This window comes from Heptranchias perlo, chromosome 31 (assembly GCF_035084215.1).
Source record: "Heptranchias perlo isolate sHepPer1 chromosome 31, sHepPer1.hap1, whole genome shotgun sequence".
NCBI lineage: Eukaryota > Metazoa > Chordata > Chondrichthyes > Hexanchiformes > Hexanchidae > Heptranchias > Heptranchias perlo.
In genome coordinates this window covers 28,284,400-28,308,944 of record NC_090355.1, presented here as the reverse complement: position 1 = coordinate 28,308,944, position 24,545 = coordinate 28,284,400, and the positions used below count along the sequence as shown (strand labels likewise).

The following is a 24,545-nucleotide window of genomic DNA, read 5'->3' as shown; positions in this document are numbered from 1 at the left end:
TTGCTTCAGTCACTAGGAAGCACTGTGCCAGCCCAAGAACCAGTACCTTGCCTGACAAATTCTAGCAATTCACTACCATCCAGTGAGGTGCACAAACCTGGGGGTGGCATCAGCACAGGATAGAATTTGAACTCTGGCCTCCTAATGCACAGTAGAGTATGCATGTGCAACATCACCAGGTGTCAACTTCATGACATTGGTAGGCTAACATGCCCAACACTTCCCCCTCCTTATATCCTTATTGTAATGAAATCAAGAATCATCACACTATTTCTTACTTGAACTCACTTTCCTGGGACCTCAAATCTGTGAATCTCCTTTCCACCTTCAGCCTTCCCTTCCTGCTACAATCATTAGGCTTTTACAATCATTAGGCTCTTGTAACACAAACTTGGCATTACCTAACCACTGCTTCATTTATTTCATCCTTTCTCCCATTCCTTTCAACCATAGTGTCCTGCACAATGGGCACTGGCCCTTCACCTTTGTTTCTCAAAAAAAATCAGGTCCACCTGAGAAGTTTGCATTCAGGATTTAAAAAGCCCAGAACAGCGACTTCTAGTCAATACAGCAAGATGAGGTAGGGCCTGATGGCCCATTTTTCTGATTATCATAATGGAATCAGAAGCAATAATCTGAACTCAGACAAATGACAGATGTGTGCAGACTGTGAATGCTGCAAAAAGGACAATGGTAATCAGCAATGCTCTTTACCTGGAGTGGAATAACTATCATAAAGATTTTCTTGTCTTTGTCTGACAGGATGTGTTTAACGAAGGCCCAGCCGGTTCCTATCAGTGCTATTGTAATGAACAAGAGAGCGCCTTTCAACCTTTTAAAAAAAGAACAGAAGACAGCGTTAGCTAAGAGGAAGATTCAAGGATAGTAAATAGTAAAGACACTTTCCTTGGAGGTAACTATGTGTTTGTGGCAGTGAAAGTTACAGCCATCACTGCAAAATGAATCAGAAATGGTGCTTTTCACTTAATTGTATACTCAAGAGTTCTATCCATTTGACACTTATCAAGGATATTTACCGAATGGAGTTCTTTAATGCAGACATCTAACCAGTCTCTTATTAAATAGAAAGTGGTGGATACTTAACAGTGATTAAAAATACTTACATTTATATGGAGCCTTATCATGTTGTCAAAATGTCTCAAGCACTTAGCACTCAAGTGATCAAGTTGAGGGGTTCACAGAATGTCAACCTGAAAGAGCCACGCTCAAAAGATTCATAACCCATTATCTAGATTTCAGCTCTTAAATTTTTCCAAGGTGCTGGTCATACCCCATATCCCCTGTGAGTGATCCGCTCTCGCACCTCCACCAATGCTATCTCTGAAACCGACTGCAAGGAAATGTGTGAGCGCATCCCATGGCAAGTCTTCCTCCAATTCTTCCTGCCTTTTATCTGTGGTGAGCTAAGAGCCTCCTCACAGCAGCAATTGGCATGTGGAAGAACATGGAAGCAAACTTGCATCATTCAGTCTGAGCAGAAAGCTTGGCCTGTTTATCAACAGGAACTAGAGTTTTAAAAATTTCATTTTGTACTTTTTTCTAAACCATATTACAAAACAGTTGTGTTGAGCACAGTACAAACAGTGCAAAAGATTAAATGGACACGGTACTTACTTATCCATATTATGATATAGGAGCTAATGATATATCACCAGCTATTTATTTTTAGCTGTGTATTACCAGGAAATATACTGCACATTATGGGCTCTCAGTTAAATTGGAGGGGTGGGGAAACTGGGTGGTGCAGTGGATTAGACACTAGCCTTTTATCTTGGGGCTCAAATCCAGCCTAGACTGAAATTCTCCTCTATCTACTGGCTTTAAGAGTTCTATGAGTGAAACGAATTTGAGCAGTCTTAACCCAGTTGCTAACTGGTGTGTACCTACGGCACAAATCTTCCCCCAGTTCAGCAGAGATGCCACAGAATGGGGAATAAAGTATTTTCAAGATGGGGCTAAGTAAGGCAGGTTGCTAAGGCAAAACAGAGGGAACTATACTCTGCATCTGGCTGTGCTCGATGCAGACACTGTGTGCCTGAAATAGGAAGAGTTCCATTCCCCAAGCACTCCTCACTTTGAAGAGCACAAAAATATTTAAAAGGGGGCTCGCTATCCTTAATAAATGGAAAGACACAATCATAAATTTACATTAAGTGAAATTTACTCTACACCTCTTATTGTCACTCAGGTTTCTCTTGCAACTCTGCTTCACACTGGTTAGCTGCAGCCTGGCACTAGATACTTTGTGAACAACTCTCCCTGCAGTTTTGTTACATAAAACATACAAGGGAGCAGACAAATGTTATAAATCTGAAATGAAAACAGAAAATGCTGGAAATACTCAGCAAGCCCATCAGTACCTGAAAAGATAAATAATGTTTCAGGTGTAGAACCTTTTTTGGAACTCATCAGAACAGTCGTGAAATGTTAATCTATCTTTTTTCTTTCAGATGCTGTAGAACTTGCTGTGTATTTCCAGCATTCTTTTTGTTTGTAATACAAGAAGTGATTGAGAGGCACCTCTGATGTTTAGGATCACGTGGCAATTCAGTAGAATAGGCTGCTTTAAATGCAATACTTCCAATCTTTAGCAGGATTCATTTTATTTATATTCATTGCCGGGTAACTGGACAGATAAATAAAATTTTAAAAAGATAATTTTTAAGAGCTATTTTTCTTCTTTACCCATTTTAGGTTTCCCCTGCTTCCAGGCCTCTGTCAATGCCTCTATGAAACTGTAAACAATTTTACAACACCAAGTTATAGTCCAGCAATTTTATTTTAAATTCACAAGCTTTCGGAGATTTTCTCCTTCGTCAGGCAAATGTTTGCCTGACGAAGGAGAAAATCTCCGAAAGCTTGTGAATTTAAAATAAAATTGCTGGACTATAACTTGGTGTTGTAAAATTGTTTACAATTGTCAACCCCAGTCCATCACCGGCATCTCCACATCTATGAAACTGGCCATAGGGAGGTGCACGTGAACCAGGTCAGGGCAACAGTCCCTCTGAATATCCCAGTGGGAAAACAACTCCATTAGCCTCTGCTTAACGTGTCTCTGTTCTGGAGAGGTACAGATATGAAATATAGTGCATGTGGATTCATAGGCCGAGACCCACATCCCACAGGCCCATGAAGAGCTATGCTATTGCATTGTTGTGCACTTAATAGTTTGCGAATAGCTGTGGTCCTTCAATGATTCCATTTCCTCCAAAAGTTTATATTTTTGTAATTTTTAGTGATTTGTTTCAGAAACACATTTGGACACAATGGCTTTCAAAAATGTCCCATAGATAAAGGGACAACATGATAATCCACTTACAAGTGAGTTATATAGTACACCACAGCCCAACCTTCAATGGGGTATCCCTGAGTTGAAATAAAGTGATAATCAATCTGATGGGGGAAAAAAAAAACAGTAGCATTAATATCACTTGAATGATGATATCTGGAAGAAATACAGGCTGCTTTTATGGAAGTGGCTTCTGTGAAATCCTTCCACCCTCCACACCTCCTCCCCACTCACTGTTACCTCAGCCATTCAGTAGTGGAGATGTTAGGTCTTAGACCTCTGTTATTGCTGTTCTGAGCTGGCTGCTAGGACCAGCAGGAGGGCTATTCCCTCTCTGCCATGTGGAGATACCTCACCCCAGATCTACCATTAAAAAAGTCTATGGTTCCATAACTTCTTGAATTCTGGCTTCTAAGTGTTGAAAATTCATAATGCATCAGTTTTGCAGACGCTATATGATAGATTTTGTACAGGTTATATTATGAAAATCACATGTGGATCATGAGATTTAGTACGTTTAGGGTTCACTCTGAATTGAACAGTGCCCTCCATAATTGCTAAACAATACCTACATGTTTATCTTGTACCACTGCATACATTGTCAGTTGAACAAAGTAATCTCACTACTCAGCAACAGCTCTTTGAAGCTCGATTGCACTAATGACAGTGAACAGGCGATGAATGCAAATGAACAATCAAGACCAGGCTGCATCACTGAAGAAAGCTTACTAATATTTCAAAATTTTGTGCTAAAGAATGCACACAAATATGATGCTTCCTTTTAATTTAAAAGGTACCTGCCACCCCGTAAACCCCCATCCTCCATCAGTCTTCAGCTCTAAGTATCCCACTTCATTTGGAGATGGTTTTGTGGTTTCTATAAAATTACCGAAGCTCCTTCTCATTGAGCCAACATGGACAAATGGTACAAAAGGTTTCTCATCTTTCCCTCCTGCCAAAAAAAACTCCAGATACTCTCTCTCCATGAGTCAACCAACCTTGGCATTATGGAGACTGGTGCTCAAGCACAGATCTGTGATGTACCAGTGTAGCTCTCCCCGGTTTACCTTGTTAGGTGCCTCTGACCCTGACAGAGTCCCATTGGTGGCCAACTGAGGTGGAGACTTCTGTATTGCCTTTTGGTGGCATCTCTCAGGAGTCCCAAAGATTTAGAATGAGAGTGCTGTTGGAAATGTGGAGTTTGAATTGTTTATATCAAACAGCATTGTTGGCACAGGGTTCGGGGAGGTGGGGGGAAAAGAGAAAGAAAGGGTACATCTGATGACAAATTGCCAAAATATAAAAATCCTTAAGAATTAGAACACTGGAGCAAAGCAGTGGAAGACTGTCAGCCTCTGTGAAACTGTATATCTGAGGATATCAGTGCAAACAAGGAACAAGATTAACATTATCCCCAGGGCATTTTGTTCAAAACTAAAGCCTCAATGAAAGGGTTAAGGCAGTTTGTTATCTTGTAAGCAAGATCAGCAATCATCATTCAGGATAATGTTTTTGAAAAGTACTTAATGAGAATAATGCTTCATCAGTTTGATGATGGGGCAATTAAGCACTTCAGAGCACCAGGGGATTAAATGATTAGCATTTTAGAAGAAGCACACTACACAAATACAGATATAGCTCTCGAGTTGTGTAACACCAACGCTAATGATACATAATCACAATTTTTCTATTGTAACAAATGTACGACTATGTAAATTTGAACAAATGAAAATCACTTTTAATGCGTGGTTTTGAAGAAAAGATGCTCGCTCCCCGCCTCCCCCCCACAATTCCTTGTTATAATTATATTCGCTCCCTTTAACAGAACTCTGCCAATTTTGTTTTGTGCCACATAACTAGCTGTATCAGTACAAAAACCCACATAAAATGCTGGAAAAACATTTTAAAATAAACATAACGGATTCGGTAGTCCAGTCTCATCTGATATTTTTCAGGGTCAGGAACTGTGATGGGTATTACAATGAACCTATTCCTCATACAAGGCAGTACCTTGGAAACCAGCAGACTGCGGTTGTGTGGGAATGAACAGCTTCACCAGCACCGGCCTCCTCAAATTAGAATAAAATGGTCCTCCTGGTGCAACAGTGCGATGACTTCGCCACAATGAATGAATGACAACTTTTTCTTAGATAGAAACAAGTTAATTTAAAAAACACTATACATTAATTTAGCAGATTCAGGCGTGGTGCACTGACATTCAGTGTTAACAGCTCACTCTCAGTGGACAGACTGAGGTTTGAAACCCACTCCCAGTCAATGTCTAATCTCAGTTCTATCGAGTGCAGAAGAGTTGAATGGAGCATTCCTGTTGGTGGTGGGGGGTGGGTGGACACATCTGGGCAGTCCTTGACACCTCCTGCCGACTGGCTCCAGGGGGCACTTGAGGCAGCCTGGGAGCAAATCATGTCCACCCTATCAGGCAGATGGACGGAGAAAGGGGATCTTATCCAAATACCTCATAAGAACAGCCACAAAATAATTGGCAGTTTCCACTGAATGTTAACAATTGTAGCTCTGGTTAACATCAGTGAACTCAATACAGATCAAACTTGGGAGGTTACTGGTCTATATGGCTTATGTACTTAATGGAAAAATGCATCAGGGGAGCCCAAAACACGAGTCTTGAACCCATTTCCTCTCTCACGGAGTCTGATTTTTTAAGATTTTCATGTATCTGCACCATTCCCTGAACAGGAACCTAACCTGATTCCTTGTATTGCTGTGTAACAGGCTGACTGGACGTGCTGGACAATTGTGGATGTCAATTGTTCCTCTCTTCCCTCGAAGGAAGCAACTCACTTACAAGTCAGTGCAATATTTTAATTTCTCAAGCCCCCTCCTTCCCCCATTGATCAAGATGAAGAACTTGCCACTGTAGATAAAATCAGAGGGTGAGCCCATGCCCAACATTCCACATCACAGGGTGCTGCTGTCTCAACAATATTAACATGCCAGTGTACTACTCAACTGCACAGAGCCTGCAAGCAGACACATGTTAAACAATTCACAAATTGACTTTGCTAGAAGGTGCTGTGGGTCATCATTCGCGCAATAAAAATGATATGCAGGTCACTTACAGCGTGGAAAACCAGAGAAAGGGATTTGTTGAACGCAAGCGCCCCCATCAGCCAATGGATCTTAAACACATCGGTGCTAAGGAAAAAGGATGCAAGTGGTAAGAATGCTGATCACATTTCCAGTTTTATTACATGATGGACTGAATTTAAAGTTAATCCTTAATCATTACATTTTCCCTTTGGCTGTATATAGGAATCTATGCAGCAAGCGAGAATCAGCGGATGTACTGGCTTCTGCATTCATTTTTCCACATTTCATTACTTCAAAATACTAAGTCAACACTCCAGGATTATGATCTACAGTGGCCTTACCTTTATGTACTTGTGGGTATGATTCCACTGGTGCTAACTGCCCTCTAGTACCTCAACCACTGTTCATGGGTGGACCTGGACAGTGTGCATTGATATGCTATTCAACCATGGGGCATCGAAGCCAAGCCTGACCTTGTCACATGCACCGTACTGCAGGAATCAAAGGACAGTAACCAGCAGTGAAAACCTGACTGAGCTTTCCTCTCCTTAGCCCAGGGAGTTGGTGCCAAATGTAGCATCCCTACTGATGGCAAGACAAGATCATACAACCTAGCGCAGATTAAGGATTCAGTGTGGAAATTTCCTGATCTGTGTGGTTCTGCACAAAACCACAATGTATTTATGGACTGAGCCATCAGGGAGCCATAGAACAACATGTTTAATAATGCAGATTAAAAGCAGAACTGCAACAGAGGAAGCTCATGCGATTGGGTCACAGTGAAAGATCAGTGAGGTGTTGCATTTATGGCTCTTGCCTGAATCCTGCACATATCTTTAGATGTTCTTTCACAGTAGTTTAACATGTATAAGAGTGTCCTGGGAGCCAGGCACATTACCAGGAACACCCACAAATAAAAACAAGCCACAAAGTGTTGGGTATTTTCACATGAACTTGACAACTAATTCAAAGAAGATAAAATCTAAAAACTTGGTATTATCACTTGAATTTCAGTAAATTATATACATGAAATTTTTGTGCTATGTCCCACTTGAATTGTGAAAAACACCTAGTGATACAATGATAAGATTTTGTCCTACCAAACTTTTGTAAGTCTGGAGAAAGCACTTAGAGCTGTGTAACAACAGGATGAAGTACTAGCGATGACAAGTCTGCTGTTAGCAATGGGAGCAATTTGAGCTGATGAATTAAGAAAATCACACAACATTAAAACACACTGGTTTAAATCTGATTATTTTCATAGTTTGTTGATATCAATATGCTCGATAAGCCCAGCAACAACACTAGAACTGCAGCTGATTATCACCAGGGCCATTGGCTTACAGTCACCAAATAAGTCAAATTCTGTTTTTATTGAGGGATTCCAGGATGTTTACTGTGTTTTGGGATCACATTCCACAATTCTATTCATTTTTCTATAACAACTGCAAACCAGTGGCCTTGACAAGCAGAAACTCTGCTCCTCTCCACCCCAGCAACACATTACAACCAACACCTGCAATCAGTGTGTTACAGGTCCTTGTACATTAGATAAAGATATCAAATAAGATACTTAGGCTAATTGCAAAACAGAATGATGTATTAAACATGCACAAAATGTAATTGAAATAATTCCCAGGAAAAAGAGAACTAACACCTTTACTGCTCAATACTCAGATATAATTTTCTATCAGATAACATTTACACCACCGCACCTGGAATGCACCAATTGGCATTATTATAATCAATTGGAGGAGCGAATTGCTGGCTCTTGCATGCAACTTCACAAAGAGAGAACGAGTTCTTCAATACTATTTCATAATGTTGAAATACATTGTACACACCCCTATCTACTGCCATGTGTAGTTTCACAGTACTACACCACTGTATTACCCCCCCCCCCCCCACCCCAACCGGTATGATGTGTACTTGCACATTGTAGACCCTGCCCTCCAGTGTAGCAAGTACTTGCACAGTACCTGCGTTTCCGGAGAATGTAAACCCAGACAACTCCAGCCAGGAAGAAGAAGAAAGCCATGGAGATGTAGAGTTTGGGGAGTGGGATCTCTCCTGCAGACAAATAGCTGCCAGGGTTGTGTTCCACTATTGTAATCTGTTAGAAAATCACACAGATCGGAGTTAGAGATAACAAAGTACTAAACCACTTCTTTTCTTCTTTGCCTTTCTCCAAATATGAATGATTTAAGATCTATCTGAGACAACAAGATATAAATCACAGATTTCTCCACAAATCCTGCTATCCCCCTCCTGCCCAGCATTCCTGTCTTTAGCAGACAGCACTCCCTCTTATACTCTTCAAGAATCCAAAAAGGTCAAAATATTCAGGTCCTCAGTTATTTTTATATTTCAAAAGCCCATTTATTATTACAATGGAATCAAGCATTCTTGGAGAGTATGAGGTATGATTATTGACGTCCCACACAAGACCAAATAAATTCGAGAGAGTGTCCATAATAGTCCAAATCGTACAAGGCCTTTAGGGTTTAGTGGACAAACTGGTCTCTTCTGGTTCAGTAATTATGTTCTTATTGCTACAATAATAAATTTCCCATAGAAGAGGCCCTCAGTGAATTGAACTCCTTCCGATGAAAGGGGCCCACACAGAGATGCACCATTAGTTTTGTAAATTTCTACTTTCTAATTGACCTCTCCCTTCCCCTGCCATATTGTGACTTGGACACTCGGTCAACCATCCTCAACTTGGACAAACTGCAACACCTCTGTAGACACCATTAGTATCATTCACTGTTCTGCTTACATCTCCTTCAACTCTGTTCTTCACCACTTAAGTATGAGTTCACTGTACTTTTTTTTTTAAAAGGGAGCTGGACGAGTTCCTAAGAATCAGGTTATCTCCAACTGTAGAAGATAGTTGGAGAGGTAGCTGTAATTATTGACAGTGACTTCAGGGTGGGGGAGCGGGGGGGCGGGGAGCAAGACAGGGAGTGAGGTAAGAGTTCTAGCACTGAGCCAAGGCTGACATCTATATAATGCAAAATATATTATCCTGTTGCTAAGGTGGCTCTGTATCTCACTAAAACCACAAGGTCTAGCTGTTAAATAAACACACACTCGGGTTAATCAGACTTCAATTGTTATTTGATGGGGTAACTTTGCAGTACTTTTAAGTTTCAAGCTCTGGGTCAATTACTAGCTTTCTTTTTTAAAAAATGTTTTGCATCTGTAACAAAGTATGGCATCTGGTGTGTGACAAATGTGTAATAGATGCAATGTTTTGAGTTAGATTTTCCTTAACGTTTACCATGTAAGTTTTGCACCCTCCACAGTAGTGTCATACTCAAGAGCAAACAGATTTCTGCAACATCAGTTATGAAGTAAAGGCAACAGCCTCATTGGCAACTGATGGTTGCTGTATCATTGCAATTACAACAAAGCATTCCCTTAATGGCAGAGAGGGAAAATTCAAAATATAGCTCAACATCATTACACGTAAAGAATGCCTACTTGGGTGAGGTACCAGAGGGCTGGCAGTGCCCCCGAGTCCATATCCCAGCAGAAGGGGGAATGGGAAGATTTTCTGTCTAAATTAAAGTAGAAATTACATTAAACTTGAAGTAGAAGAAAATGGCAAATGCTGGAAATCTAAAGCAAAAACATGAAATGCTGTAAAGACACAACGGGCTAATCAGCATCTGAAAGATAAAGTCAGGTTAACATTTCAGGTAAGACCCTTCAAACGATCCTGATGAAACCAGAAACACAAATCTTTTTCCTCTCGGGTACGGATCAACCTGCTATGCATTTCCAGCATTTTCTGTTTTATATTTAATAAATTTAGTTTTTAATTTGCATATAAAAGCTTTCACAATATTGTAAGAAAGGATAACTGCTCTAAGCCAATATAGATGATTTGCTTAAATTTCCCTAATAGTTTGCTTGCTCCATAAAGAGTAATGATGTCTTCCTTGTACTCACATCCATATCAAACCGGAAAGACTGTGCAGCCGGCTTTTTGTCACTGTAGCAGTTATGGAAGTACAGACTGTAAAGTCCCTGTTCCTCCTCAGTATTGATAGTAAACGAGAACTGCATGACAGAAAAATACATAAAGGTTTACAGAATTTGCCAATTTGAATTAAGTCTGTGCAGACACTACCTGAAGCATGAAGGACCAACTCCTAGATCCCACTTACCATGAATGAATAGGATGTGTTTTTTTCCTGCATTGGAATAGTATCTGTTCCATCCTAGAATAAAAAGAGTGAGTTATTGTCTTGCTGCTGTTTTTTCATTAATGTCCAACTATGTTTAATCTTTGCAATGACCTTTCCCTCCCAGCACTTTCAATCCTCACCTAAGGTGGGCACGGGGGCTGCAGGAAATCTGCTTCTGCACCTTATCCAATGGCGCTTGAGGTGATCATTTGAGATGCACCCTTACCAGTGATGAATCCATCAACTTTTTCTCCCTCCCACAGGGACAAGAGCAGGCATTTGCCATGTTAGAATTTGGAGGCATGATCTAACCACCCTGGGGTACAGTAAGGTCTTACAAGAATACTTTTTTCTCGCTGGCTTAAAGTTAACGTGTTTGAGCGACTCACTTGAGCTACATATTAAAAAGAGTGACATTAGGCAAGCAACAGGCCATTTTGAGCCAGCTCCCAAGAGGCACGTGTCAACAAACTTGAGATAGATCTGGCTGGATTTCCCCTCCCTGCCTTTTCTGGGGCATTGAAGGGGGTGGGGGCAGAGGGACGCACCAGACCAACTGGTCAACCAATGGGAGTTAGACACACTGTTAACTAGTCATTGTCCCACAAAGTGTCAGTTAAACAGGCCAGACATGGGGTGGCAGTAGCTTGTACTGCAACTAGCCTCATTGCCACCATTTAGGGAGATGGGAAAATAAATGATTGGCACCCCCGATCCCTGTTCTGCTCGCCCTACTGAAAAAGCTCCTGTGTGGATACTGGATGAGGACAGGATTGGGCTCAAGTGTGATGCTTCCCCCTCATCACCGAGTGGTTTGCTGACACTCAGTGTCAAGCCACTTGTGCAAGGTATCAGTAAGCACTGGGAGCCCATGGAATGCAGCCCAGCAAGGAGTCAGTATTTTCAGGGGAGAAAAGCAGAAAACTGACTAAAATTGTTTTTTTGGGAACAAAAAAAAAGATAAAACTGCAGGTGGACAGAAGCCCAAAATTGTGGTCTGCCAACATTAAAATTGGGAAGCTTTCCACAATAGCTGGAGTAGAACTCTGCTTCAAATTAAATTATTTGCAGATTATTGGAGGTAGAATTCAGAGATTAAAACCACTGAAGGGATACTGCTCCTTTTTGATCAATAGCAATCACAGAAAGAGAGAGATTGTGGGGTTTTGTAGCTTTAAGAGGAACCTTCTTGGTGAAGGGAGTTGCTGGCAGCTGACACTGCAGCATTCAACACTCCACTCTCAGGGTCAGAGAACACTCCCATCCTCGGACAAAATGGGAGCCCGCAATATGAACAGTCCTCCCCAGGAGAGGTGAATGTAACTGTCGTTGGTATTCCAGGATATGTCAGTAATGTTCTGTACGTATGTATAGGCAAAATGGCAGTGACCTCAACAAGCTGTTTATCCTTGCTGTGTCTCTACATTGATTCATGTTATTTGTGGAGTTTTTGATTAAAAAGTTTAGTTTAGAGAATATGCCCCTTTCTTTCACACACACACACACACACACACACACACACACACACACTTCTGAGCCATTATACTGTTGGATTAGGCACATCATTTTACTTAGGATAAATCATCTACTGAAGGCAGTGACTTATGTTGCAGCAGGCGCTCTCCAGTACCTCACTCAAGTTGTATGAACCTAGACAGTGCGCATCATTTTCTATATCCACCATCCCCCGCAGTCTCTCAATGCTATGCAATATCCTCAACCATTCAGTGTTTGTCATTAGGATATATAATAATAACCCCTTATTTTTTCTTCTCTCCCTTCTCCAAGAGGTGGTGTGTGATAGAAATGTCAGGCAACTATTTCCCCCTCGACAGTACAGATGAAGTCCAGAACTTGCACAACGTCTTACCACAGCACATCGCCAACAGAGAACCCTCCACATACCATTTATTTAAAGGAAATGCTTTGTATTATATGGCTTCCAAAGAAAAAGGACCAGGCCTTCACCCTTAAAAGGACAGTAAAAAAGGAAAAGACTTGCATTTATAGCAATCAAAATAAAAACAGTACAGAAAAATAGTACATTTACTAACCTTTGATTTATCATTAGTTCTCACAGATCTTAGTTTTGCTGTGAAGGGAAAATAAATATGTTTACTTAGCACAAAGTGGCATGTGGTAATGAACAATTTCTATTATCGGTTTATTCTGCTTTTTTTAAAAAAAAAACCTTCATCCAGGTTTTGTGTCTAGCTTTTCAATAAAACAGGAATCTGACTTATTAAAGCTTCCAGTTAGTATACTCAAAGCACTGGATACCAAATCGTACTGTGCAAAATCAGAGCTGTGGCAATCCAGAATTCTAAAAATCAAATATTTTACTACTTATCCAAATAATTAAATCAAATATGTAATTGGAAATATTAAGCAGCCAAAATTTGCATCTAATTTTATCCCCCTCGATATGCAAGGTTATCAGCCAGGAATTACAAGAAATTGGCCTGGATGTTTGTTGCGATTTCTCCATCTCTCTCCGCATGTTCCACTTCCAATAGCGCACTGATCATCACAGCGCATTGCACCCAAGGAATTTGTTAATAGGTGCGGCCAAGCAAAATGGCTGTATGTCAACCCGTTCTAAAGCTGCACTCTCTCTTGTGGATCTCATCACCAATTAACTGGGCACACCTACTATAACAGGTGAACTACTTCCCTCAAGATTAGAGATGTGCTAAAACCCAGGGACTTGGTTTGAGGTCAGGATCAATGCATGCGCACAACCATACTGACAGCCCTAAATATGCCGATCTATTCTCCTTTAAGTACTGTATTGTAAAACTGTACAGTGACTTCAAAGTATATGTATATTCTCTTTTAAAGAAAATATAAAAAGGTGTACAGATGAGAATTTAAGTGTACAACAACGCCATCAGTCTTCAGCTCTGGGAATTGCAAGTTATTTTTTCAACTTGGCAAATGTTTTTCTCAATCCATTGTGTGTCTAAGAAATGAAGAATTAGGGATGAGAAAAAGCCATTTGGCCAGTCAAAGCTTTTCCTCTAATACAGTGACTCCCATCATGGTATTCCCAGTAACCCTAGTGGTTCTTCCCAAACTTGAAGGCTTTTTAGCCCTTTACCATTCCCCCGCTTGGGAGTAGGGCAAGCAGATCTACTTTACTTCTTTCTCATGACCCCTCTCGAAGTAATTACTAGACAGTGCATGAATGCATCTTGGTTGACGTTGATTAATAACTTTCCTTCTTGCCTACCGTTACCAACCATTGGAGCAGTCAAAAAAAAACGATCTAATTTCTTACCTTTCTGCTCTTGCACAGTCTGGTCTGCTGTTTGATTCACCTTCTTCCCCGGCTCCTCCACTTTCTTAGATTCACTGTGGGGTTTCACATCTGTCTTGCTGCTTTTGTCCTCTGTTGGTTTGCTCCCTGTGGTCCCAGCATCATTGATCTGTAGCTTATTACTGCCTGACTTCTGAACTCTAACTCTGGGAACCAATAATAGATATAAATGGAACACCGAGGAACAATTAAGCTGTCATCAGCTGAAGCGTCCAATGAAAGATTTTTTTTTTTGCGTACTCACCTATGATTTTGAAAGTCAAAAAGAAAAAGTGTAACAGGTACATTATTGGGTGGCTTTTTCTTCAAAAAGCAAAAATCAACATCTTCTTCCTATTAATAAAAAAAGTCACCACAGAATAAAAATTTGTTTCTACATTGGTTATTGATCACAGGTAGAATTATCTGCAATCCTTGGAAACACTCAGTGCATTTACCAAAGTGCTCCTTCCGGGGTCACTTTTCTGCAAGTTGAAATTCTTCACCTACACTTGCATGGAGTCTGGCATAAGATTCATGCAGAATTCAAGCATGAATCTAGTTGGGCAGCATACCTCACTGGAATGTTAACTGCATTAATTAGGTACCAACTGTGGGAGGAATCTGATTCACAGGCCGCCGATTTGCACAGGACGAACTTCTGATTAGGCTGGTCTCAGAGTTGTGGGGTAGTGAATGAAATCAGCTTGGGCAAGTCTCAAACCAATAAAACTGCCCAGAATCCGAAAGAGAAACTTAAAGATTTGCATGTTTCTCAAATGTCTCCCAGCACTTCACACAAATTACTTTTTGAAGTGTAGTCATTGTTGTTATTTGGGAACACATGGCAGCCATTTGTGCACAGCAAGATCCCACAAACAACAATGAAATACACGACCGGTTAATCTATTTTGGTGGTGTTGATTGAGAGTTGAATGTTTGCCAGGACACCAGGAGCACTCTGCACTTCTTTGAATAGTTTCACGGATCTTTGATGTCCACCTGAACAGGCAACTAGGGCCGCTGTTTAACATCTCATTCAAAGGAAGGCACTCCTGACAAAAAATTACTCCCTCACTACTGGAATGATGCGTCAGCCTAAACTGATTGCTCAAGTCCTGGATTAGGGCTTGAACAGAAAATTTTCTGTAGCAGAGGGGACATTTATAAAAATAGATAGTACATCGGCAATAGAATTCAGAAGGCACGAAATTAGCAATCTCACTGAGACGGATGATAAAGATAGTGAGTGCACAGCATGGAAAAGCTCATACAGGGGTAGTAGAAGGTTCTCCTTCTGAGGTGAGCTTGAAGATATATTGTTGGGGCTTGGATTCTTAGTATATGTGAGAACTCGGACTTTAAGTGTATGAGGGGAGGCGGCTTCGAATTTTTTTTTTTTACAAATGTCAAATGGAAATGATGTACTGATTGCAAAATGTTTTAATCATATGTGGCCCATTCAAAGGTTGTGGCATACGAATCCACTCCCTGCTCCAAAAGGTACATCTTCCCTCAAGGGTAAAGGCACTGTCTTTAACAACTAGAAAGTCACAGCTCTCTACGCTGATTTGGTTGATCTCAGCCAAGGCCACAGATAGGGAGCTATGAGTGGGTTCAGTGTCCCTGGGCTGGTTAAGGGGAGGGGAATATTCATCCGGGATTCCTGCTATTGCTAAGTATCCAGTGAACCCTGGTAAAGTGTGCATCAGTGGACATCGAGTGAGGGCAGGAGCAAGCTCAGCTGTGATGCCTTCCAAAGTCCAATGACCTCCTTACACTCACTAAGTTCAGACAGCAAGAATGGCCATTTGGGCAAGATACTAGAGACTTGCTGATGTTCATGGAACTATATAACAGCTCGAGTCAGTGTCTTCAGCAGAAAAGGGCAGTAAATTGGTCAAACAAAAATAAAAGTGAAGGAAAAAGAACCCTAAAAGCTGATTGCTGACTTACCAGATACGATGAGAAACCATCATTCTTGGTTCTGTCCAAACTAAGCCCCAGCTGAGAAAAAAAGGAAAGAAAAGGATTAAGTAGATTATAGTTGAAGAAAGAAAAACATGCATTTATATTGTGCCTTTCACACCTCAGGGCCTCCCAAAGCGTTTCCCAGCCAGTGGATTACTTTTAAAGTATAGGCACTGTTGTTATATAGGCAAATGTGACAGCCAATTCACATACATCAAGCTCCTACAAAAAGCAATGAGATCAATGTTCAGTTGATGTGTTTTGGTGTTGGTTGAGGGATCAATTTTGGCCAGGATACCTGGAGAACTCCCCAAATCTTTTTTCCCAATAGTGCCATGGGATTTTTTTTTTGTTCACCTGAACAGGCAGAGGCCTCAGTTTAACATTTCATCTGAAAGTTACAAAGATTTCCCCTTTCAATTAAAATCATTTGAACAATCTGGAATTCATTGATATTGGATATATTTTTTTTAGATACAAATGCAAGTTCTTTCTTTTACTGCCACGTCAGAAAAATTCTACTAGCAAGTTTTTGCAAAGCCCAAACGCCTTAAATGCACTGTCTTTTCAGAAGCTTCAACAGTACACAGGTCTGACTGGAGAATATTGCTACCCATTTCCTTTGCAAGAATAGTAGAGGCTTCGACTCTGCTGAGGAGCATGAGTAATAAGCATTATTTGGGAAGGGACTCAACAGCAATTTATGATGGAACAATTTTCAATATTGAAGATACTAAAATAGGCTCTACAGCTCCTCTGGTGGCTCATTTGGTAAAGCTGGGACCTGGAGCACAAGATAATTAAAGGATAAGAACATAAGAAATAGGAGCAGGAGTAGGCCACATGGCCCCTCGAGCCTACTCCGGATGATGAAGGCTATTCAGCACATCTTAGTACATCCATCTGGAAAGGACCTACATTACCCCATCACAGTATTTAATTGGTTTTTAAATTATTCCCAGGTTTCCACCTCCATGACTATCTGGGAGTCCATTCCACATGTTCATCACTGCGTGCAGAACTTTCTAATATCAGTGGTAAAGTTAGCTTTTACTAGTTTGAACCTCTGTCTACTTTTCTACTCTCATAATTTAAAGTAACATTTTGGATTTACTTTCTCATTGTGTTTACTATCTTGTATATCTCTGTAAGATCACCTCGGAGATGCCACTTTTCCAGGCTGAAAACCTCAAGTTCCTCTAGTCTTATAACTTAGATCTCCTACACTAGGGATCAGCCTTGAGGCTCTTTTCTGCACGGCTTCCAGCGCTTAAATGTCGCCCTTGTGTCTCAGTGATCAGAACTGAACACTGTACTCAAGCTGTGGCCCGACCCATGACTTGCTCTGACTTATATTCTACTATTTTACTATGCAGTTCAACATTCTATCAGCTTTGTTGATTGGTGGCCTGCATCAGTTGGACATGTTAAGTATCAAGTATATGAAGACTTCGAGATCTTCTTTCAACTTCACCCATGACTATTTCAACACCATTCATGGAGTACGTGTATTGCCCATTTTTGCTTTCTATGTACAGTACTCAACACTGCATTAAATATCATCTGCCATTTTTCTGAATACATTTTGTCTAAGTCATTCTTCAAATCCATTGCCGCTCCTAGTTTGTTATCATCTGCAAATTTAACTACTTTCTGCTGAGGCTCTATATTCAAGTCATTGATGTAAATTAGAAACAGTGGGCCAACACTGATCCCTGCGGCACTCTACTCAGTACTTCCCTGCCAACCTGACATAATTTCACTAAGAAGTACCTTTTGTTTTCTACCATTCAGCCAATTTCTTATCCATTTCCAAGATTTTCCCTGGATCCCCACAGCTTTTGAGTTTAACTAATAGCCTTTCATGTGGAACTTTGTCAATTGCCTTTTGGAAGTCTAGGTACATTGTATGTTTATCCTCAGTCCACTTGGGTTGTCACTACCTTAAGAAGTCTAGGAGATTTGTCAGACAAGATACTTTCCTTCTGAATCCATGCTGATGACTCTTCACTCGATTATTGTTGGACAGATAATCAAATTTACTCAAGTTAAACAATTCCATTATTTTAAAGGTATTTGAAGTGAGACTAATGGGTCTGTAGCTGCCCGGGTCTGTTTTGTCACCGTTTTTGAATATGGCACTAGGTTAGCCTGTGCCCAATCGACAGGTAGCTCCCCAAGTATCCACTGACTTCCTCATAACATCAATGCCTCACAAATATCCTCCTTAGTCTCTCTCAGCACGCTTAGTTAAATATCATCTACCTCCAGGTATTAATTAATTTTCAGCCCGTTAAGCCAGTCTAGGACTTTCATCTCATGTACATGACAAAAATTATGCTTTATCTCTGATTGAGGAGGGCATGCTGCTCATGTCATCCCTAGTGAATACTCGGAGGAAAGGATTTTTTACTGTTATGCTTTAGCTCTGCAGCTATACTTTTTTCTAGGTCTCTCTTCGCTGCTCTGACCACCTTTTTAATCTATTCCTGCATGTTTCTCTATTTATCCCAGTGAACCCTTTCTCCCTGCAGGATTATTTCACTTTTACTTTGTTTGTCAATCCATTTAGTGTCACACTTGCTAAGTCTGAGCTTGCTGATTTCTTGGTATGATACATGAATACTCTGCTCATGTGTGAACCTAGCAGGATATACCACATACAAGGCATTACGGAGTCCAATCTTGTCTTACGTGCACAATCCATCAGGGGTCACTGGCAGGAATCCTGCTGATTTTCCCCCCTCTTTTGCCAGTGTGTCACTGAGGCCGACTATGCTCGTGCCATCCCAGCTGAGATAAGCTAACTAATCAGAGAGGGAAATCGATATAGGGACCTTGTGTTCTATATGGCTGAAGATAAGACAGTGCATTTCAGAGCTGAGCCATCAGGTACAGTTAGTATTACAACAATCAATACAAACATTCCTCCTCAATTTCACAGATTCAAAATCAATCAGCAATACGATAAAACTCCTGGACATTGCTGCTGCAAAAAGTCTTCTTGATGTACCAACAATGGAGACGCAGCATTTTACACACCTTCTCAGTGTCAACAGTGGGACCTGTGACTGCAGATTGAGAACGCAATGATTGCCCACGACATACAGCACCATTAATTCAACAACCATCCCACCTCCATCCAACATAACACATCAGAAAAATCCTAAACTGTCAACAAAAGCAACTAACATTTTTATAACAAAGATACGAGGATTTGTTGTAAGAAAAATATACATCGGGATAGTGGTGAATTAGACAGAATAAACCAATCTTCATGCAGCTGGAATAACCCACACCTGATGCAGCCCACAGCAGGGGACTGTTTTTTTCCCTCCATAAACCACTGCTACCTCAAGTATTCCTACAATGGAGTGAAAAGCACTGAACTTACTGAAGAGCCATCGACAATTTTGAAGTCAAACCCCTTTGGAATCAAACTGGTCATTTCCACCGTCATATTTCCATTCCTGAAGAAACCAAATGTGTTTAAATGGACCTTTTGCCTAACGTCATCCTGTAAAAAGAAACAGACATGCTTTAATAGAAAGCAATATTTTCCCAGATTAGAAGACAGAATTAAAGACTTCTACAGGACAGATGGAAGTCTTTTGGCCCACTGAGCCAGTGCCAGCTCTTTGAAAGAGCTAGCCACTGAGTCTCACTCCTCTGGCTTTTCTCCTTACTGCTTTACATTTTTCTTTTTCAAATATTTGTCCACTTCCCTTTTAAAAGCTATTAGGGATTCCGCTTCCACCGCTGTTTCTTGTAGGGCATTCCACAACCCAACATCCCTTACATAAAAAAAATTCTCCTAACCTCATCCTTTCTTTTTATGATTATCTTAAATTTTCCTTCCAGTTACCCAGTTGCAAAACCAGTGGAAATAGTTTTTCTCAATTTATTTTATCAAAACCTCTCATAATTTTGAATACCTCTATCAGATCGCCTCTAAACTTCCTTGGTTCCAATGAAAAGAGTCCCAGTTTTTTTTTATTCGTTCATGGGATGTGGGCGTCGCTGGCGAGGCCGGCATTTATTGCCCATCCCTAATTGCCCTTGAGAAGGTGGTGGTGAGCCGCCTTCTTGAACCGCTGCAGTCCGTGTGGTGACGGTTCTCCCACAGTGCTGTTAGGAAGGGAGTTCCAGGATTTTGACCCAGCGACGATGAAGGAACGGCGATATATTTCCAAGTCGGGATGGTGTGTGACTTGGAGGGGAACGTGCAGGTGGTGTTGTTCCCATGTGCCTGCTGCTCTTGTCCTTCTAGGAGGTTTCTCTATTCCCTCCTTGTAACCGAAGCTTCTCATCATTTCTACATCCTGTTTATGGTCTTTATATATCTTTCTAAAGTAAGGCACTCAAAATTGGACACAATATTTTAATTGTGGCCTAACCAATCATTTGCATAGGTTTTGCATTCCCGCTTTGCTTTTGTACTCTATACCACTATTTAGAAAACCTAGAATCTCGTGTTTTTCTTTTAAACACAGCTTTATCAACTTATTCTGCCACTTTAATGATATGTATATCTGAACCCCACCCCCCCGCCCAAGTCTCTCAGCACCTCTGTTCCTTTTAAAAGTTTAGTGTATATTTCCTCAAATTATATTCACTCACAATTCTTCAGAATAAATTTCACCTAACATTTAACTGCTGAATCTACTAATTTGTTCATTTCCTTGCAAAGTCACAGTCCTCATCACAGTTAACCATTTTTGAGTTGTGTACAAATTTTGATATATTACCCATTAAACCAAAGTCCAGATCGTTAATAAATTATGTATGTATGTATGTATGAACAGCAATGGTCCCAGCAATAATGCCTGGGGAAATCACTGTTTATGTTTCTCCAATCCAAAAAAAATCCATTAATCACTACATTCTGTTTTCTATCCTTTACCCAACATCCTATTCCTGATGCCACACTCCCTTTAATATTTGCGCCGTAGGTGACACATTTCTTTTTCTTTAGCACCCACAAGAGTAAATACCCACCAAAGCACAAGAAGAGTGAAATGTTCTTACATTCTGCTATAAATAGCTCCACTTGGTTGAGACTCCTCAGCCTGTAAGCAGTACCTCATAAAATAGGCCCCAAAACTTGAAAGCTGCTGCTTTGATGAAGCCTAGTAGCACTTCCCCATGGTGGATGCACACATTCAGCCGGCAACATCATACACCTTGGTAATGGGCTATTAACAGAACACCATGGGGCAGAAATTGCTCGGAGCGGCGAGCCAGCAGTTTATACTAACCCACTAATTTCATCAGGCACTTCCTCGAATAGGAAGCGGAGGAGAGCCCAGCGTCAGTTCAAGCAAACCTGTGGGAGAAGCGAGAGGATCACACGCTTCCCGCGACCAATCAGATTGCAGCATTTTTGACAAGCTGCAAAACTATCTCTGCAGGCTTCCAATGTGAAAGCCAGGAAGTGAAAGGTACAACATTAACATCATTGTAAAAACAGTTATAGACAGCAAAGAAATGAGAAGGTAAGGAATAATTGAATTAAATAAAAGAGACAGAAGGGAAAGGCAAAAAAAAAATTGTTTTTTTTAAATGACCAAAGATTATTAAGATAAGAAGTAATAAGAGTCCACATTTTTAAAAGTTAATTTTTAGTTGTTTGACAACCATTAAGACTATTAAAACTTAGTTTAGACCTGGTATTTTTAGGCGTACCTTTTTTGTGGCGATATTAGTTACTTTCCAGCTGGGCAGATGAGCAAGTTGGCGCTTTTTCAATGATTTCACTGATTGCAGCTGGCGATATACCTTTAATTCAAAGCTGTCATATCGCCAACAAATCAGTCGGAGCAAATTACGGATTTCCGTGTTTCACTGCGCATGTGCAAATGCTGGAACTTGTTCCTCCGTTGCGCCACTAAAACAGTGAGCTCACCGTGATTTTGCAAGCAATTTCTGCCCCATCACCATATCTCTTGGATTACCAGCTTGCGTTATTTTCCTGCTTGAATCCGTAATCAATGAAATACCACCATACCTGTAACAATGCTCTTCATGCACAAAACCTGAGCCTGCATCAGGTTCTCAGCTAACATTCGTACTTAGCTTATCCCCTTGCTACTATCACCCAAGTTATGGGGGGAAATACGATTGAAGGAATGGAAATTTGATTGGTCACGGCTGAGGTACCTTCCCTCGCTGCTCAACCACCTCTCCGGTCAGTCTAATTGAAAAGTGGCATTATCATTCATGGAGCATTTTGCAGATAGGACTATTGGTCCCTGACAACTAATGACAGTGTGGCTACAGTGAACTAATAAGGTAACAATTATTTTTCAGGGTGGTGGAGGGCAACTGGGAGCTATCGAGAAGGAGCCCCTGAACCCACAAGCTTTTGGTTGGGAGCGATTCAAGAATGATGACAAGGTTTTCAACAATCTAATGGTGGACATGTGAAATTTCCATGTTATTCTAATTGAACTGTGAAAAACTCAATTGCACAAATATAGATTTTTATCCTTTCAGACTTGGGTTCATCTGGAAAGAGCATTTAGAGCTGTATAACACAAGGGTGAAGTACTGGTGGTTACAAGTCTGTAGAAGCTGTGTGAGATAACTAAGATCATAACACAACATTTTTTCCAGTGGCATATTGGTACACTGCCTGCACCACAGAGCTTTTATTAATTTGCAGGGCCAAGCTTCATAGTGCAGGAGGTCACCAAAGTTGAAAACAGTAAAATGCAAGATGGAGTAAATCAGGAAATACTTACTGGGTCACAAAGCTTGAGTTTTAAAAATCTGGAGATTGTAGGAAACAAGGAAGGCAGAAGGATAAGGAGTTTCATAGTTTTGAACTCCTAGGAAAGAATTAGTTGGAGTGGGAGACTGCGGTGAGTCTTAATTTCAATGCGCGCAGTTGCCCAGTGGCTTCGAGTTTTTAAATACAGGTGGAATTGCCCTATGTCGTCAACAGGGGACATTCCACTGAACGGTTTTCATAATTTAAACAACCCCTTTGTTGTCAAAATATTTTTTTCTTTTTCTGCCTGTTTTCTTCCCTTCCCTCCTGAAGATATTGATTCCTTGATGCGTACAGTTCCAATAGCAGCAGCATCTTTTGGGAACTTGATCAAGCGGCCTCTTTTTCTTGTGTCAGCCGAGACAGTGACCATCTATAGGCTATTCAACAACATGGAAGATCACAGCTGAGCTCAATTCAGTCCTGATCGGACATCCACACATGCACACTTTGAGCAGGATTCACAGATAGATTCCCAAGTTCCAAACCATCCTCAACAAAATAGCCTCATGTGGTGCTGCAACAGTATGAGTCACAGGAAATATTGCCAGCTACTGGGTTTTCCTAACTGTTCCAGGTCTCTACCTGAAAATGCCCGTTCCCAAAGTGCAACTTCTAATATAAGACTGTCAATACTCTCAGACTCATGAGTAAGATAGTAACCACAGGGAAGAATGCATTCAAAGTATGGTGTCATCCCATAACAAAGGTGGGCAGCAAGCTGCTTAACATGCTGAAGATCAATCAGACCTAAAGGGCAGTATTCAAATGGAGGACACCCATCACAGGCCTCCAATGGACACTGCTCACAGAAGACAAGATGTAGGCCCAACAATGATTGCATCATTTCAATAGGAAACAAGAATTATATTCTCTTGCACAGCCCATCTCAGTAACTCCTCCCAGATAGTTTCTGTGATGTAATTGTGTAATCAGTGAATGCTGATGATATCAAAAAGGCCACAGCAATAGTTAAGAAAAATAAAACAGAAGTTAATATTTTTGAGTTTCCCTCTTTACAAACACTTCCACAAAAAAATCATTTTTAAATCCATACACTGCATTTTTGAAGTTTACTCATCACCTACCACTGTATCAACTAAACGTTGCAGTGGAGGTTCACAGCCAATCACAAGATGCTGGATAAACTTGGACTACATCAGTAGGACTCAGTTTAAGAATGCATTCTACATGGAACTGTCTGAAGGTAGTTTAGTCATGTGGAGTCAAAATCTAATCAGAATAACAACTACATTTGAAACTCAATTCAGGAGCAGATATAGGCTACAAAGAATTAATTTACTGGCACTACCATAGAACAGCTGGCACCATTACAACTATGAAACAATCATACTCCCACTGATGCAATGCTGGACCAGTGCCACAGCTCCTCCTTCTTCACCCATCCCAATTTTCTCCCCCTTCTCTCCCAAAAGCCATAATATATGTTGGCGAATGTTTCCAGGGTCACTGATTTCCCCTCTAATACCATGACGAGGTGACTATTCTTCATGTGTGCGGCCAGAGAACATCTCTTGGCGATTATTTCAAACCTAGTGAATACCACAACTGAGCATGATCTCATCCTCACTATTCTTTCCAGCAGAGGTGGCTTGATCCAGTGAAATGTGAGGCAACACATTTTGGGAAGAAGAATAAGAGGGGAAAACAGTTAAAATGGTAAAATACACAAATCTTTGAAAATGTTAATTACATTAAAACAAAATATAGGGGATGCTAAACTTGTACAGGTCATTGGTTAGGCTGCAGTGAGAATCATGTCGTTTTCCCTACCCTATTTATGAAGAGAGGCTAGAGAAACTGGAGCTCTTTTTACTAGAGCAGAAACTTTTAAGGAGAAATCAGATAGTGGTGTTAATAGTTTTGCAGTGTTTTATTAAGGTAAGAGAGAAATTATTTTCCCAG

The 24,545-nt window shown here is 40.7% G+C and overlaps 1 protein-coding gene across 2 annotated transcripts in view; it reads right to left on the bottom strand.

Moving 5' to 3' along the window:
* gpr107 (G protein-coupled receptor 107) overlaps positions 1–24,545 on the bottom strand; it is a 98,605-nt gene that overhangs the window by 71,360 nt on the left and 2,700 nt on the right. For both annotated transcript variants that reach the window (XR_010958143.1, XM_067969838.1), the window contains exons 2-12: positions 19,242–19,364; positions 15,833–15,883; positions 14,142–14,230; positions 13,859–14,043; positions 12,633–12,670; positions 10,558–10,611; positions 10,340–10,450; positions 8,362–8,495; positions 6,412–6,487; positions 3,344–3,417; positions 715–832 (exon numbers count right to left, since the gene is read on the bottom strand). Coding sequence is in view for 1 of the 2 variants with exons in the window: in XM_067969838.1 (XP_067825939.1) it covers positions 715–832; positions 3,344–3,417; positions 6,412–6,487; positions 8,362–8,495; positions 10,340–10,450; positions 10,558–10,611; positions 12,633–12,670; positions 13,859–14,043; positions 14,142–14,230; positions 15,833–15,883; positions 19,242–19,364 (1,053 nt within the window). In the remaining variant the exon portion in view is untranslated. The remainder of the gene's footprint in view (positions 1–714; positions 833–3,343; positions 3,418–6,411; positions 6,488–8,361; positions 8,496–10,339; positions 10,451–10,557; positions 10,612–12,632; positions 12,671–13,858; positions 14,044–14,141; positions 14,231–15,832; positions 15,884–19,241; positions 19,365–24,545) is intronic.